Raw genomic sequence first — 17904 nt, 5'->3', positions numbered from 1 at the left:
AGCAAGCTCTCTGAGCTGAAAGTCTGGGGATTCAAGTTCTGATTTCAGTCCCACTCTCTCCTTTCTCCTGGCTGGACCTTCATTTCTCACAACTTGTGCGACGGGATTGGATGGTGACTGTGTTGCTCATCCATCACCAGTGTGCCTTTATCATGTCTGTGGGCTTACTCAGGTGTCCTAGAATCTGCCTTATGGAAGCTTGCCTCCTTGAGGACAGATGCCCCGGGGAGCCAAGCCAGACTGCCCCAGACCGTTTCCTTCTCATGTGATTATCAAACTTCTGAGCTGCCACGCGCATCTCATTTGTTTTCACAACAACCGTATGGGTTCTAGCTACGGTTATGATCCTCATTTTACAGGTGAGAAAATGAGTTCAGAGAAGTTCAGTAGTTTTCTCAAGGCTACACAGTACAGTTATGCGTTGCTTAATGACAGGGATGCATTCTGAGAAATGTTAGGGTATTTCATCATTGCGGGAAGATCCTAGCGTGTGCTCACAAACCTAGATGGTGTAGCCTACTACACACGTGAGCTGTATGGTACTAATCTTATGGGACCACCATTGTATATGTGGCCCTTCACTGACCGAAATGTCATTATGCGGGGCATGACTATAGTTAGTAAGTAGTTGGATTCCAGCCAGTGGCGGACTGACTCCAGAGTTCCTGCCTTCTCATCTGGCTTTGCCTTCTCCCAGACCACAGAGGTATACATACCCAACCTGGAAAACTGTTTCTGAGAGAAGACCTGTACAGATCTTCAGACAGCATGAATCTGTACGAGGCCATGGTGGGCCAGCCTGCAGGTTCTAGCTCTGCCCCCGGCTATCCTGAGTGGGTGTGAGCCAGGCCCTGGAACTTCTGATCCTGCTGGTGAGCCCTGACCCCTCTTCCCCCAGAGATGTTCCTCTTCAGCTCTGTCAGGCCACGTGGAGCCTGCTGGAAAGAGCCGTGCTGACCTTGTGGTTTCTCAGGCGTGGCCTCGGGGCCAGTAGGAGGGGGTGGGGAGTGGCTCTCTACAGGCATTGAGAGGCTCCCGGCTCTTGGTTACTAGAGTGGATGGGAAATACTATTATGTGTTGGGCCTTTTAACTTCTTTTGAAGGGGAAATCTTTTCAACTTACTCTAGCAACACTAATTCATTGTAGAAAAATGTCCAAATATGTTTTAGCAAAGAGAATATAAATCCCTTCATGGTCTGTCCCATCAACCACCATAATAAGTACTACTAAGATTCCATATTCTTTTAGACCAGCGTTGCCTAACAGAAATACAGTGCAAGCCAGCTATATAATTTTAAATTTTCTAGTAGCCATATTTAACAAAAGTAAAGATAGGTGAAGTAAATTTAAATAATATAACCCAAGATACTACCATTTCAATATATAATCAATATAAAAAGTATATAATTGAATAAAATATTTTATATTCTTTGTACTAAGTCTTTGAAATCTGGTGTGTGTTTTACACTTAAAGCAGTTCTCAGTTCAGACTAGCCACATTATAAGTGCTCAGTATCCACATGTGGCTAATGTCTGCTGTATTGAACAGCACTTTCTAGACTTTCTTTGTGAGTGTATGCACACACATATATATGTATATATACACACACCTTTTAAAAAACATGGGATTGTAATATTTTGTGAGCCTTATGTTTTTCCCCACTTAGAAACACTGGTTTTCACAGGCACTTATCGTGTAGCCCTCAAAACAGCCTTGGTCGGTGAGGCAGCATTTTCCTGATGAGAAGGGTTAAGGAGCTGAACAGTGCTACCTCGCTGTGAGTGCAGGTGCACACAGCCTAGCTCTGCTGCCTGTGAGGCCTCCGTTCCTTCATTGCCCTCTGCAGGCACCTGGAGTGGATCTGAGACCACTGAGCCCGGTCCAGAATTTGCACACGTGCACACACACGCTGCTGAGGGAAGCAGGCCCACATAGGGGAAGCTGCTGACCCAGGCTGCCATAGAGGGATGCACCGTTTAAAACGCAAGCATTCCAAAGCCCATTTCAGTGCTCTTTCCGCCACACTCAGCTGCCTTCCAAGAGCTTGGATTTTCAACTAGCCAAAGTACAAAGAGGAAACCAATGCACCCCAGGACAAACCCAAGTGGAGGACTTCTCCCACCCCCCCGCTGGTTTCCAGGCTCTTAACCATTGCACTGCCCTGCTGCTGGTGGTGAAGAAGGGTGATCCGGGCTGACCTTGGGGAAGTAGGCAGTTTTCCTAACTCTCAACCCAGTGCTCTTTGCACAGGGGCACCTGTTCCATAATTGTCACTTGTGTTTCTGCATTTTGTTCTTTCTGGGCGTTGCCTTAATCCCTCCGAAGAGTCCTGTCCTGAGGGTTGCAGGTCTTACCTGGGGTGAGGACAAAGTGGCCCCTGGGGGCCATTGAACCCACCATCACACATGTCAGCTCTCACGTGAACCATTAGTTTCATGGGCTGGCAATCTTACCCACTTCTGTATCCATAGTACATAGGATGGGCTAAATAGTTGTTGAGATGAAGAGCGTTTTTCGGTCATTGCAAATTGGAATTATAGATATGTTTGTGGTTGCTAACCCTTCTCCTGCCCACCGCAGACGGTACTAATTGATCCTAGACTTTTCCTGAGCCTGTTTACTGCCTAAGGATCCTCAGTACACTGTCCCAGGCGATTGAGATCAACCAGTTACAGGTGGAATTAAGATTAGCCCTTATATGAGTTGAGCCCTCAGAGGATGTCTTGTTCACCATTACTTCCCCAGTGCCTGGCACACAGGCCCCTCAAAAGCCAGGTTACCAGTGGTCAAGGTTCACGGGAGAGTGGCAGGAGCCCAGGGCTGGCATCTCAAAAAAACAAGTTGATATTCTTGGGACAAGCCAGGAAGCCCACTGTGTCTCAGTTCTATGTTCTGTAATATGAGGAGAACCACATCCACCCTTCCTACCTCAAACTGTTATTGTGAGACTTAGGTGCAGTGATAGGTGAGGGGGGGAGTACCTTATGAGCTGAGTAGCCCTGGTCACCAAGGGTAAGGAAAGGTAATTTACCTGGATGGGTGGCTTAAGCTCCATTCAGCTCTCCCCTGTGCCCTAGAGCAGGGCCTATACAAAACCCCTGCTTTTCCATCTCACATTCCCCTCTTCTGCCTGTCCTTTGCCCTGTAGGGTCTCTGCAGTTCCCTCCATCCTCCCCTTTCCGATCTCCTGGCGATGGCAAAATTCTCCTGGGCTTGGTGTGGGCCAGAGCCCAGGCCTTCCAGTTGCAGGTGGCCCTGGAGCATTGCCTTTGCAGTAAATAGTGCTTTGATTCCTGACTCTGCTTTTCCCTTCTTCCCCTGTGCTGAGTGGCATTATCCCCACTAGCAGGTGAGCAAATAGGCTTAGAGAAGTGGATCCTGGTGCTGGTGACCTCAGTCGCCTGTAGGGCCTGCAGGCTTGAGCTGGAGCACTTTGCGGACCTATGGAATCTGGTGTCTGTCTCCTGCAGTGCTGAGAGAGGCCTAGGGTAGCCCGGGAGTTCAGACCTTTTCATGTCAGCTGCCTTCTCACTGTGTGACCTTTGGCTAGCCATTTAGCCTCTGAGTTTCCTCTGAAACTGGGATGGTCCTTCAGCCATTGTGAGGATTAAAAAATATAATGCACAAAGGCCCACAGCAGAATGTCTGAGGTCAGTGCTTAGTAAGTGCTAGCCATGATTTAAGGGACCCAGACCTCAGGGCATTGGGTGAGCAAATGCAAAGCCTAGGGTAAAGCAGTGGAGGCTATTTGGCTGTAAGGAAGAGCCAGAGAGACAGCTCCCTTCAGAGCCTTCATTCTTCTGGCACAGCCTTAGTTTGGAGCTTGTGAAACTAAACCCCAAGCCCGGCCCAGCGTGATCCTTTGCGAGCTCAAGTCTGTGGAGACACTGAGCTTGTGGCTCTTGGCCTGACCAGTCTTGGTTCCTGATACTGAAGATTGGACTGGTGGGTAAATGGAGGGGATGAGCTCCTCATGCACCCCTCCTCTGGCTTCTGTTTGTGTAATTAAAACATGCTGCCTCTTGCTCTTGGGAGCTGGTTAATACCTGTCTGTAAGCATGAGACCCTGGACTGGGGGTTGAAGACCGAGGTCCCTTCCTGGCAGTCTCACCTATTGGCAGCTCAGTTCTCAGAAATTAATTGGCATCAGCATTGCACGTGAAATTTGTTAAATCTACAGATGGCCAAGCTCTGTTCCCCTCCCCAAACTGATTTCTGGAACTTGAGGGAAGGCAGGAATCTGCATTTTTAACCAAGCCGGCCCCCACTTCCCGCCCAGGTGTTCTTAGATTATGGAAGTGGTATTGCAAGCCTACTAGTTCACTGGGCCCCATTTCCACAGTTGTGAAGTGAGGGTTTTTCATACAGGCTTTCTGCTCAGGAACTCCGGCTGAGTTGGAGGTAAAGTGGGAGGGAGCTTGGGTCCCTTGTCCATCCGAACAGCTCTATCATTTACTTTTCTTTTCAAGGAACTGTTAAATATTTAATGCAAAAGAACATAAATATAGGGTCCAGCCCCATGGCCTACCGGTTAAGTTCATGCGCTCCACTTCAGCGGCCCAGCTTCACGGGTTTGGATCCTGGGTGCAGACCTACACTACTCGGTGGACAGTGACCCACATACAAAATAGAGGAAGGTTGGCACAGATGTTAGCTCAGGGTGAATCTTCCTCAGCAAAAAAATCAAAAACAAAAATGTGAAATAAAAAGAAAAATATTAAAACAAGAACCCATGTACCCACTACCAGTTTAAGAAGTGCAGGCATGATTTTAAAATATTAAATGTGGTGGTGTGGTTCTGGGTAACTCCTGTCAGAATTAAGTCGACACTCATTGGGTTAAATCAAAATAACTCCAAGTATGTCCAGAGAAAACCTACTTTAGAATTACCTAGCAGATTCCTGGCCCCACCATTCCTGAGCAAAAATCTCTGGAGGCAGGATCCAGGAATCCACATTTTGATAAGCTCCTCAGATGATGGAAAATTCTTCTGCACTGGTTTTGGAGGTAGCTTATCCACTGGAAAGCTGGCTTCATCTAAAGTTGTGGTTAGGATGATCAATGAGTGTAAGGATAAAATCAAAGGATGTTGGGACTGGACGTACTGCAGATGACAAGATCCCCCTGCCCACAGGCCTCTGAATGGAGAAACTGAAGACCCCAGAGGGGAATTCTTGCCAGGCTCCCACAGCAGGGGCTGTAGTGCCTGTGCCAGGACTGGCATCTGGTCTTCTGCCTGCTAGCCCGGGGCTCTGGACACTACCCCATCGTCTTAGTACCTGGGGCAATGGTCCTTCCTTCCTGTGGTGGCCAGGTTTAGCAAATAAAAATATGGGGTGCCCAGTTTAATTTGAATTTCAGATAAACAGCAAATAATTGTTTCAGGAAAAAGTGTCCCAGATAGTGCATGGGACACACTTGTTCTAAACAATTACTTGCTATTTATTTGAAATGGAAATTTAATTAGGTGTCTTTAGCAGATTCAAGAATCGCCTCAAAGGTAAAAAAAAGATGATTATGTATTTATGGTAGTTTTGTGTTTAATAACTATGACCTCATTTAAGCTGTTAAACAATCCTGTGAACTAGCAGCTATCATACAACAGAGGTCTAGGATCTTCCATGTAAGGTGCCTTTCTGCCTCCTCAAGAGCCTGCTTGCTTGGCCCTCGTTCCTGTGTGGCTGGTTAATGCCTGTTGAGTGAGAGGCTGCGTGAGAGATTGGTCAGATTTGCCCATCTCCTCTGGCCTTGTAAGTTACTTATTTGATGGCCGCTGGTGGTTAGAACATCCTCTTGTGGACTTCAGTGTCTGTGCTGTCACCTGCTGCTCTGTCCTGCCTCATAGCCCAGCGGCCTAGTAAATTGTTGGTGGGGTGGGTTTTGGGTAGGGATCAGACCCCCTCTACATTTGCTGAAGGGGAAGGGAATGAAATAGGGTACCTGCTGGTGTCTCGAGGGCATCTGTGAGCAGGCGTGGGGAGTCTGCAGGTGGGGCCATCTCTGTCTCCACGTCCACGGCATCCTAGGGTTCTGCTCTTTGCCAGTGGGATGTAGTATGTAGTGCTGAAGGGGCCTCTAAGACTGGCCCAAACTCAGCAACAGAGGCAAATAAATCAGCTGCTTCTAGGGGGCAAAGCCAGCCAGCTGAACTAGGTTGGGGGAGCTAGTCTGTACCCAAGAACTCCTCAAGTTCCTCAGTCTGCTTTTGGGACACCTGGCAAGTCTGTTTCCTTTCTGTTGGAGTTTTCCGGTTACCAAGTGTCCCCAGTGTGCAGGGCTGGTGCTGTTAGGGCTCAGTCATTTCGGAGAGCAGGAAACCGAGGGTTAGTGAGAGTGTCTGACCTGCCGTGCTGGTAGCTAGCTGCTCAGGCCCTCCGGGGCCTGCCTGCCTACCCCGGGTCTCCCAGAGGGAGCTGAGAGGTTCTGCCTGCTCTGGAGGAGCGGGAAGATGTACTGTTAGAGGAGAAAGCAGGGCTTGGCTCCCAGACCCACTGCAGCCAGAGCACCCCTTCTTTTCTGTCATGTGTCCAGTTCCACGTGAGAAGTCATCTTCCTGAAAAACAGGGATGTTTCAGGACTCTGTTACAGGTGCCATCAGTAGTTGCGGGGAGCGGTTCCTGTAATGCTTGGGTCCCTGAGGTCCCACCCCCCACCCTGTGAGTGGGTGCCCCTGTGCATAGAGTATATTTTGTTGGGTGGGGAAATTGACTTCCCAACCTGAGGGAAAAGCTCTCGATCACGAGGCGGGACTTTGATGTTCAGTGCCAGCTCCACAACAATTCGCTGGTCACTTTGGGCACAGCCTGGTCCCTCCTGGACATCAGTTTTCCTGTCTGAACATTGGGGTGAGTTCTCAAGTCCCTTTCAACCTCTCCACTTCAATAACAAAGACAATCCAAAGTAATTTCTTAGGGATTCAGAAGCCTCTTGCAGCACAGAATGCCCTAGATTTAGAACCGTAAGGATGAGTTTGCATTACTTGAGGTGCTGGGTGACTGACTACCAGGGACAGGGGAAAGCAGCTTTGAGATGAGCAGGCTTCTGCGTCGGGATAGCGGAGTCAGGCAGGCAGTGGAGCACGGCCTGTGCCTGCAGCTGCCTGGGAGGATTGGCTCCTGGACCCAGGGCCCAGCCACCGGGTGATTGGCCTGTCCATCATGGCCTAGGAAAGCACACCAGGGCCAACAAGCCAAATATGGCCCCAAGAAGGGTTTTAAAAATGTGAATTGATTAACAGTATTTAGAAAGCAGGAAATTTCTCTTTGCTATACACTTTACTTTTATGCTTTTCTTGAAAACTCAGAAGCTCTGGCAGCACTAAGCCTATGTTTGTGGGTGCAGCCTCGGCTGCTCTTGAGTGGTTGCTGCCCCCTTCCTTGGCTGGCGCCTGTGCTCCCCAGCTGGCGTGGTTGCCAGCCAGCCTTGTGATTTATGGTATAGCCTGGGGCCTCTGGGGAGTTCCTGTGCTGTTTTGTCTGCTGCATGCACCCTCTCTGTCCTCTGTTGCCCATAGCTGGCCCCTGGCATTTGGATTGAAGCGCACTGATTAGCATAGATGTAGACTCCAAAGGGGTTGGGACTACCAAACTGCACAGCTGTGCTGTTCGCTCGTAATGCAAAGAGGTAATTAACCTCTCTTCCCAGAAGAAAATGCTCTGGAAGTTTTTTGAGAAGCACCCATACCTATGTAAATTCCTATGTTTAGCAAATATTTACTGTGAATCTGCCATGTACAGGCTGCAGTCCTGGGTTCCAGGGACCAGTGAGCAAGGTGGAAAAGATCCCTACCTTCATGGAGCTCCCAGTAGTTCTCAACATAGGATGTCTTTCAGGCTGGTACAGCCCAGAGGTGGGGTCAGGCTGTACCTGGGTTTCAGTCCCAGCTCTGCTACCTAGTAGCCAGGTCACCTGGGGCAAGTTATTTAGCCTCTCTGAGCCTCAGTTTTCTCATCTTTAAACTGAGAATCATCATCACCTTACCTACAGTAGTTGTGAACAATAAATGAGCTGCTGCATGTAGGGAGCTGTGGCACCTTGCCAAGGACATGGTAGGTCTTGGTAATTAGTCAGTCTTGTGGGATTGAGATGCACACAAATGCAACCATTTCAGGGGGTGGTGAGTGCTCTGAAGAACCTAGATTACAGACTGAATTAGAACTTGATCCAGAGTTGCTAGTTGGGCAGTCAGAGAAGGCTTCCTTGAAAAGAGTTTATGCTGAGATCTGTGAATAATGTCACACAGAATATATATTGTGTGACCTTGGGTGAGTCTCTTCACTCAGTTTCCTTTTCTGAACAACTGGAATAATGGTGTCTTCTTGAGGCAATTAAATGAAGTCACACATAGAAAGCAACTTAGATCAGTTTTTGGCACCTTGGCACCTCAGCACCCAGTAAAGGGTGGTTATTATTATTTCTGTTCTGTCTAGAGCCAAATGTGCTCTTCTGAAAGGCCGGGTTAAGGAACTAGCACTTGGAGGCTGGGGGCTTCACTGGTTGCTGATATGTTTCAGCTGTGATGACTATTAATTAGCTTTTGGGTAGGACTTTAGGGACTGGTACCAGCAGTCGGGGTGGCCACAGCCACCCCAGAGTAGCAAGGCCCATGTCTGGGCAGGGAGAATGGAGACATCAGGCTGCCTGGGTCACCACCGGCTAAAGATAGTTCACTGTGGCTGGGCCTGGGCCTGCGCCAGCATGGGCATCATGTGACCAGAGCCCAGTGGCTTCTGCCCCTCCTCTTGGGCTGGCCAGGCTGGGCTGGACTGGGCGGCATCATGTGACCGGAGCCCAGCAGCCCCTGCCCCTCCTCCCAGGTCAAGGGGCGCAGACTGTGCTCCTGGGCTGGCTGCTGGCTGGCGGTTTCCTTTGAGCAGAGCCTCAAGATGGTCTGACTTCTGAAGGTTTCCCTCTCTGCCTGCCCACTCCTCCCCACAAGAGCACCCTTCAGCCCCCTCCTAGGTTTCATCAATAGGTCTGGGGGAAACCAGGGAGGGAGGGGAGGGCTGGGCAGAGAGAGGCCTCTGAGAGGTGGCAGCAGCAGCAGCGGCAGCGGCGAGAACCGGGGAACAAGGTGAGGAGGGTTAACCTGGCATTCTTTTTACTCTGTAGAATGTTCCTGCCTAGGGAGTGTTAGGGGCAGTGGGGATGGGATGAAAGGCCTGTGGTCCCTAAGCTCCTCCTCTATGACTCCACCCTGTCCCCAGGCTGGGTAACAGCTGAGAATACACCAGGCTTTCCAGACTCTTTCCTGCCTGCCTAACCCTCCCCTTAGATGGTGTCAGGTCCGGGCTGCAGATCAGGCAAATGGTAGGTGGCCTTCCCTGTCTGGGGAGGCTGTGGGTGGGGGCAGCCTCCGACCTCTTTGGCGCAGAGGCAGGAGTGGAGGCACTGGGAGGTGGGCGTGGAAGCAATACCTCTTTCCTCACAGGGCTGCCAGGGTGTCAACTTCAGCTAGTCGTGCTTGGTGGCAGTGTCCCTTGCCTGTGTCTGGTAGGAGAGAGGGGGATTGTTAGGTTGCTGGCGTTCAGTACTAGGAGTGTCGCTTGCCCTGCTCTGTGGCCTTAGGTTTCCCTGCAGTGGGTCATGGTTTTCCTCAGCATGTAGAATGATGCCGCTGCAGCCCTGCTGTTCAGGGCCTGCCCTCTTGCACATAGTGAGGAGGTAACCTGGGCCCTCCTCCTGGTGGTTAAGAGCACGGGATTTAGAGTCATACTGCTTGGCTTCAAATGCTGTCCTACTTGCTGGCTGTGATTCTGGCCAATAACCTTTCACCATGTGCCTTGGTTTCCATTTGTAAAAAGAGAGCAGTTAGAGGAACTAATTCCGTGTTAGAACAGCACATGGCACCTAGTAAGTGCTCACTATGTATTACGTGCGCTTGTTAGTATCATGACAACCACAGCTTGTTGCTGGCCTCCCCTGCTTTGACGAACAGTCTCGGTGGTTGAAATCTTGTCTTCTCTCCCCTCGTACCTCTAGACCTAATATTGCCACATGTTCAGTGGAGGAATGTGAGGCTTGGGGAGCGTGGTAGTTAGTGTCCCCAAGGCTCCACAACTGATGCAATCTGGACCAGGACCCAGCACTAATTTCAGGTAATCGATTGCCTCTGAATCAAGGCGGGGCTTGGTCATGGCTTCCTCTGGGAGTCAGCAGTGCCTAGGACACTTGTCTCTCCGCCAGAGGAAGGCTCTGGAGGAAGGCTGAGGCTTGAGGCTGTAGTCTCAGGAATTAGCGCTTGGAAAGCAAAGCCTCTCTTCTTCTCTGGTGTGAAATTATAGAGGAGATGGGTGTGTGGACTCGCCATTTTGTTAAACAAACGTCAGCTGTGTTCCAGGCCCTGCGCTAGACGCTGGGAGTACTGCTTTGAAAGCAGCCTGGTTCCTGCCTGCCAGGAGCGGAGAGTCTGGGTGGGGGCAGGTAGATAAGTAACCAGGCAGTTAACATGTGGGGCGCCGTGAGAGCACGCAGCAGGCGCGCTTCACCTGGGGTCTGGGAGGGCTACCTCAAGGAGGTCGACCTAATAGTGGCCAGGCATAGGGCAGCAGATGGGTGAATGTGGACTCAAGTAATGTAGCTCCTAACCCAACAAATTACTTTGTTCTTGAAGGTAGAAGTTCTTTGCAATCAGAGTAAACTCAACCTTTTCAGATGCCAATCTCCAGGACATGGTGCCAGCCCCAAAATAAACATTTGGCCTTCCCCGTTCTCCTGGCACTAAGGCCTGAAATCTAGTAGTCATGTCTGGCCACCCACTCTCAGTCCTGCAGGCCTTCTCTCATCTAGGCCAGCCCCATCTCGCCTTTCACCCACTCTGGTCGCTTACTTTCAATTCTAGCTTCTCCCTTCCCCTTACCACTTCTTTTTACCATGACCTGATGAGTTTGACTCACCTATGTGCCTTTTCCCCCTAAAACCCTTCACTAGTTTCCCAGTGGTTGACCAAGTCCCTGCTTAGACTCTTAGATCTGGGTAGCTTGTATTTCAAAAGGTCAGCAGCTTTAGGATCTTTCTGGAATAAGACAATATAGAAAATACTTTATCCTTGTATTTGGCTTTCTACTGGGTGCTTATTGGTTTGAGTTGATGGGTCTTGGCCTTTGTAGGCTGAGAGAGACTCCTTGAGGCCGGGCCCTCTTCCTCTTCCATGCTGAGTAAAAAACTGAGTGACTCAATGTTTTAAATTGAAAGGGAACTCCAGGCCTTTCCTCTGTCACTGCGGCCCTGTGAGGTGATTCTGACTTCAGTTTTACAGATGATGAAAACTGAGTTTAGAAGGGCTCTGCAAGGGGCAAGGTATGTAGGGACTCCAGCCCAAGTGCGTCAGGTAACAAAGTCCACGTGCTTAGTGATGGGCTGTTGTGCTTTCCTAGACAGTGCTCAGGTGAAGAAGGGGTGTCACAGACCTGAAAGTTGGGGTGCAGAGAATCTCAGGCGGTTAGACAGTCCAGGTGGTGTGGTCCTCCACTCCACTTGGCAGGGGAGCCGCCCTCTCTGCTCCTGCCACCCTGCTCGTTAATCCCTCTTTGCCCTGCCACCCGGTGGCCCTCGTTCCCTGTCATCCGGCGCTGGCTGCAGTGGTTTAGCTCCCCGCTCCCCAGCACTTGCAGTAATCTTAAGTAAACATAGTTTGCCATGCAAATACAGCTTCATGAAAAGGCTCCTGGTGCCCCACCACAACCACCACAACTGCACTTGGAGATTCTAGTGTGCTTCATTCAATACACAAATGCATGTGTGTATTTAGGAAGCCCCTTGACCCCCTGGAATTAGAGTCAGTACTGGCTCCTGGCTGACTGTGGTCCCATGGGACAGAAAGTGGCTTTTCTCCTTTTCCAGATACACATTAGCCCCTATCTTGCTTAGTCCAAGAGGAACACATTCCGAGGGCCTCTGTGTGCCATCCTCGTCCCCTAGCATGCTGGGCCCCAGAGTCCTGTGGGCAGGTAGACTGCAACTCCTTCCTGCCTGGACCCCATGTAGGGCCTGCCTTGCCACACTTCTACTGCCCTCTCTCCCTGAGAACTTCTCTCTGCCATCAGTAACTCTGTTTACGAGGAAACACCAGGGAAGTTCTAAGATTGCACCGGGAAGGTTTTTCAACCCATTCTCCCACCAGTGGATGCATGAGATTTCTGGTGAGCTGGAAGGACCACTGGACAAAGAGAGTTGAGACTTCTAGCTCCCATCCTGGCTCTTCCTTGGGGAAGCCCCTCCCCTTTGGGGACCTCAATTCCCTGTCTACAAATGGAGGGGATTGGAACCGTGGTCCTTTTTGCTGCTCTAACATTCTGTAACTTTTTCCTTGGGCAGGTGGAGGGTGGTGAGTTTAGTGTTTACTGAGCTTGGCTTGGGTCATTGGTGGCTGGCACAACTTTCAGAATGCAGAGGTGGGAGGAGGGGGCTTGTCGCCTGATTTGGCTGAAATGGTGCTGGATGTAGGGACTGGCAGCTGCACAAAGGATTGGTTTTCATGGGGAGCCATGTCAGATGCCAGGCCCCATATTTTGTGGAACCGTATCATATGTGCGTGTATGTGTGGTGGTTGCCTGGTGAAGGTGAGAGGCTGGGAGGGGACCCAGAAAGGGATATGTAATTGAAGCCAGAAATCCTAGTCTTCTCGCCTCCTGCAGGGTTAACAGCAGCTCCTCCGAGCCTCCCTGAGTTTCCCTAGGCCCCACAGATCCTAGATTTTAACAGATCAAGAAATTTTGCTTGAAGGCAAAAGTAGTTCTCTCTCCCCAGTGCACTTCTGTCTCTCCAGGGCACTTTGTCCTTCCTTGGGGCAGGGACAGCCTGAGGCCCTCTCTGGGAGCAGAGCAAGAGCAGGGCACTGTGGGTCCTAGGGATGGGGCTTTTTCAGCAAACCTCACACAGGACTAATTGAAGAATATTCCTGTGTATGCACAGACTAGCCACATTCCCTTGGTCAGTTTGGGATTGGGAGTCTGGGGGGGAATCAGTGGGGTGTTTTAGTGGCAGGAGGGCTCTCCTAGTAATTGGAGGCTGAACTTTCAGTACTTTACCGTGTCCCTTTGTGATCTTGGTGAACGAAATGTCAGGCAGGGTGATTGTAGGATCTGACTCTTCCCAATTTTGAGAGAGTTTTTATTAGAAGAAGTAGACAATGGCCTGGAAAACTTTGCCTCACCTTTTTGAGGAAACTTCAAGAACACCTCTCCCTCTGAACCTAATTCCCCTTTCCGACTTCTTGTTAATGAACTTGACGTTGCAGGCTCTTTGGCCTTCTCTTCTCCTGGTAGCACGCAGAGAGTGTTGTTGGGGGCTGGAGGATGGGTCCCTGGAGAAGTGATTATTGGCGTAGCGCAGGTGTAATGGAGGGAGATGATCCTGTAACAGCTGCCTCTGCCGGGGCCCTGTTGGAAGCAGCCTGGTCAGGGATCTAGGTGGTGTTAGGCTTCTCTAGGCCAGCCCAGGATTGCCAAGAAAATTGGGACAAAGTAGCTCCCTTGGCCTAGCAGCTCTATCCTCTTGGGACTGAGATTTTCTAGTTCTCTAGAACTAGTTCTTTAGAAATCTCCAGTTCATCCAGCACTGGGCATGGGGGATGCTATGGGCTGGGTTCCACAGCACCAGCTCTCAGAAGGTATGTGGGGTGTCTTGAGGGGGCAGTGTCTCCGGTAGGGAGTGGAAGCCAAGAATTCAGTGGCCTCATAGTTAGGAGCCAGGCAAGGACTCTTTCTACTCATTAAGAGAACATGGATCTGATCAAGGAGTAGAACATTCCTTTTGAGACCAGCTGGGCAAATTTCTCTACTGAGAGACTGGGGGCAGCTCTTGCTCTGGCATGGTTGGCCAAGAAGGGAGACACAATGATGGGAGAGAAGTGGGTGAGCAGAGCCGCAGCATGTGTCTTTTCCCATGGGGCTCTGGAGGAAGCCTTGGTCTTCAGAACCATATTGGGAAAATAAGTAGGTACAGAAGAGACTAGGCCTATTAGAGCCACTTCCCTAAAAACACACACATTTGTTTTCTTTTTAAAAAGCCCATCTTGGGGCCAGCCCGGTGGCCGAGTGGTTAAGTTCGCACTCCGCTTTGGCCACCCAGGGTTTCACCAGTTCGGATCCAGGGTGCGGACATGGCACTGCTCTTCAGGTCATGTTGAGGCAGCATCCCACATGCCACAACTAGAAGGACTCACAACTAAATAAAATATACAACTATGTACTGGGGGGATTGGGGGAGAAAAAGCAGAAAAAAAAAATTAAAAAGCCCGTGTCTGTCTTTGTTGAAACTACTGGAGAATTCCAAACAAAATCAAATCACTGTAAATATACTACTTAGCTCCCGATAATACTTATATATCCTTTCAGAGTTCCTGCTATGTATATGTACATATGTACATTTTTGACTTGTTTTATAAAAATAGGATTGTAACTTTTCTCATTTATTGTGTTTATCTTTTCACAGCAGTAGAGTTCACTGTCTTTTCAATGGATATAAAAATGGTTAAACTTTATTTAGCCAATTCCCTACAGTTGGACATGTAGGTGGTGTCGATTTTTTGAAGTTATACACAACACTTCGGTGGACATCTTTGTACATAACTCTAAACACTTGTCTCATTTGTATCATTAGGATAAATTCCTAAAGGTGGAACTATTGAGTCAAATGGGGTCTCACTTTTTCTTTGGAAACTTAGAAAGCAGACAAAATCTTTCCTGAGTGGCTGACCCTTCTCTTTTTTTTTTTTTGTTAAAGATTGGCACCTGTGCTAACAACTGTTGCCAATTTTTTTTTTCCTGCTTTATCTCCCCAACCCCTCCCTGTACATAGTTGTGTATCTTAGTTGCAGGTCCTGCTAGTTGTGGGATGTGGGACGCCGCCTCAACGTGGCCTGACAAGCGGTGCCATGTCCGCGCCCAGGATCTGAACCCTGGGCTGCCACAGCGGAGCGTGCGGACTTAACCACTCGGCCACGGAGCCAGCCCCTGACCCTTCTCTTGACCACAGGTCATTGAGGACAGAGCTGGCCCTGGTGTGGGGGCTAGGAGGAGATCCTTGGACTTCTGGATTGCCCACTTAGGGTCTTTATCTTGCCTTCTGCATGGTCACTAGCCCAGGTCAGCTCACACACAGACTTCTTGAATGTGAGAGCCAGAGGCGATCTTTCAGACCCTTCCTTTGTAGACTCCGCCGTGATTCGGGAGCCCTCACTTACCGAGCTAGTTCTGGCGTGGACTCAGCTTCCATGGGCTTACCCTCTCCAGGCCTCGGGCCTGTTTTTATAAGAGAATCTAGAGTTGTGGGAGCCCCCTCCTCAGCGTCGGGTTCCTGGAATTTTGGCTGCCAGTTGTTTGCATGATCTCACTTTCCATGATTTCTTCAGAAGAAGGCTGGTAAAATTGTTACTTGTGTTTGAGCACCTGTCCTTCCCCTCTCCACCGTGCCTTCCTCCTTTGGGGACTGGCAGGTTGCTTGGTGGAGTGGGGGTGGTGACGAGGGTCAGGAGCTGGTGGTGGCTTCTTCCTATGGGCTCTGCATAACCATCTCTCCCTTGTTCCCACAGAACATTCTGCTCCAGCCAAGGTGGTGAGGGCAGCCGTTCCTAAACAGCGCAAAGGCAGCAAGGTAAAGAATAGGAGTGGGCAACCTAAGGGGACTTCCTGGAGGTGGTGATCTCGTTCCTGTACTAGTGAGTGCTTCTTAGCTTTCAGGTAGTTCTGGATTCTCTCTGAATAGCAGGGGAGACCTTTCTGGGCTTCTGGTGTGGATGGTCCTACTAGACAGACTGATTTTGGCCTCTGATCTCTTGGTGAAGCTGTATTTTGGGGAGGAGCTGAATGGCAGAGGCAGGCTCACCCCAGGGCTCTCATAGAATGTGCCTTGCAGGTTGGTGACTTTGGAGATGCAATCAACTGGCCCACACCTGGAGAGATAGCCCACAAGAGTGTGCAGGTGAGTCTGGGGGAGGGATGGGCATGTTTGACCTCTATCTATAATATGTACATTTGGCTTCTCAAGCTTTCAGAGCTTCAGGTCTTACTGTTTTCAGTTTTTTAAGAGGAATGTTTGGTGTAATGTGAGCAGCATTGAAATAGCGAAGAATCACCATCATTTGAGCCCTTGCTGTGTGTCAGGGACTGCCAGGTGCTGTCTGTTCGTCTCTTCATCTAACCCTCACAGTGTTGGAGATATGTCCTTTAATAATTCCCATTTTACGGATGAGGCCGCTGAGGCTGGGAGAGGTTAATCACTAGCGCTTGATGGCCAAGTGGGGCCAGAAGTCAGGTGTCAGGTGTGTTGTATTATTCCACAGCCTGTGTTCTGCATCACCACACTTGAACTGCCAGTGAGTGAAGCCAGAGAGTGGTCTTTAGGCCAGGTACCCACACCCAGACCACATGTCTTGGGGTGGCTTATATAGCTCTCCTTAGTCCCAGCAGAGGAGGGACTCCTGATCAGTCTTGTTCTTTCCAGAACTTTTGTTCTGGGCTAACAGCCTAGGTTCCTCACTGGCTGAAGCCAGGGGCCGGCATCTCTTCCATCCCACAGACTACCTGGACAACGTGATCCTGTTGGAGAGTGTAAACATTTGGGCCCTGTAGGTCCCAGCCCCTCTGTCCAAGGGGTTGTTTGTGTCACTTAGACTCGAGGAAGCTGGAGAGACAGATTGTCTCCCACCTCCTGCCTGTTTGACCACGCTTCCCAGTGAAAGCATCTCAGGCGTGAAAACAGGACTTTTGCATACATCCAGTCTAACCTGCCGCCGCACACTCCAACTCCTGCCCTGTCTTTCTAGTGACGGGGAGCTCCCTGCTGTCCCATCCCAAGAGGCGCTCAGACTCAACTCACCTCTCTGTTACTTTACTTTCTGCTGCAGCCACAGTCCCACAAGTCTCAGCCTGCCCGTAAGCTGCCACCCAAAAAGGACATGAAGGAACAGGAGAAAGGAGAGGGGAGCGATAGTAAGGAGAGCCCGAGAACCAAATCGGATGAATCAGGGGAAGAGAAGAATGGGGACGAGGATTGCCAGCGAGGAGGACAGAAGAAGAAAGGTGAGTGTCTTGGAGAAGGCCGCAGGGCGGGACTGTGAAATGTCAGGACTCGAGGGCTGCTGGAGGAATTTCAAGAGCCCCCGAGAAGTCGTTGGGAGTCTGATTGGTGTAGGCTGCTGGGCTGGCAGTCTTCACTTCAGCTGTGCATCCATCAGCTCCTCTTATTTAACAAGCATTTGGTAAGCTCCCTTCTCAGCAGCAGGGCTCTAGCAGTGCACAAGACAGATGAGGCCACACCTCAGAGTATTCTTTGTGTGTCGTGTTGTATTGCTGTCTCATGTAACATTTTATTTAAAGACAAGAGTTCCCACTGCTCTGACTGAAATGGTTAGGGTGCAGGTTCGGCTGCTCTAATAGAGATCCGGAAGAACTGGTTCAAGCAAGATAGGGGGCTTTTTCTCTCTCCTGATAGCCTAGTGTAAGGAGACAGGCCTAGAATGGCAAGCCTTTCATTCCTTTCTTCTTGCTGTGGTGTGTTGGCTCTTCTCATCAAAGATGGGTCACTCTTTCCTTCTCATTCCACCTAGCAGGAAGGGAAGAAGGGGAGAATAGCTCCCTTCCTTTTAGGGACTCAGCCTGGAGTTGTCACTCAGCTCTTGTAGCAGAACTTTGGCATGATCTAAAGGGAGCCTAGAAGTGCCGTCTTGATTCCGGGCAGCCATGTGTCTGGCTCTGGAAGGGGGTTCTCTGACCATGGAGAAATCGATATTGGGATTCGACCAGGAGTATCCGTCACACCGAGGTCCATGGCCTCCTTGTTTTAGGGATGAAAATGAGGTCCAGTGTGGAAAGGGAATTTGCCCAAGGTCACCAGATGGTGATTTAGACCCAAAGCCCTGGATAGGGGAAGAAGGGCAGGGGGTAGGGATGGCTGGGAGGGA

At 50.1% G+C, this 17904-nt stretch overlaps 1 protein-coding gene across 3 annotated transcripts in view; it reads left to right on the top strand.

Annotated features, from left to right (window-relative positions):
* Window positions 1–17904, top strand: part of LARP1 (La ribonucleoprotein 1, translational regulator) — a 79063-nt gene that overhangs the window by 43936 nt on the left and 17223 nt on the right. For 2 of the 3 annotated variants that reach the window (XM_070517170.1, XM_014830020.3), the window contains exons 2-4: window positions 15535–15596; window positions 15858–15923; window positions 16849–17023. In XM_070517170.1, coding sequence (XP_070373271.1) covers window positions 16900–17023 — 124 coding nt within the window. In that variant the 5' untranslated portion in view covers window positions 15535–15596; window positions 15858–15923; window positions 16849–16899. Of the gene's footprint in view, window positions 1–8955; window positions 9076–15534; window positions 15597–15857; window positions 15924–16848; window positions 17024–17904 lie in introns of those variants that run through there. The other variant, XM_070517169.1, reaches the window with a different exon arrangement.

Source organism: Equus asinus, chromosome 9 (genome assembly GCF_041296235.1).
Source record: "Equus asinus isolate D_3611 breed Donkey chromosome 9, EquAss-T2T_v2, whole genome shotgun sequence".
In the NCBI taxonomy this organism is placed as follows: Eukaryota; Metazoa; Chordata; class Mammalia; order Perissodactyla; family Equidae; genus Equus; species Equus asinus.
This window is presented reverse-complemented; position numbering and strand designations above follow the sequence as displayed.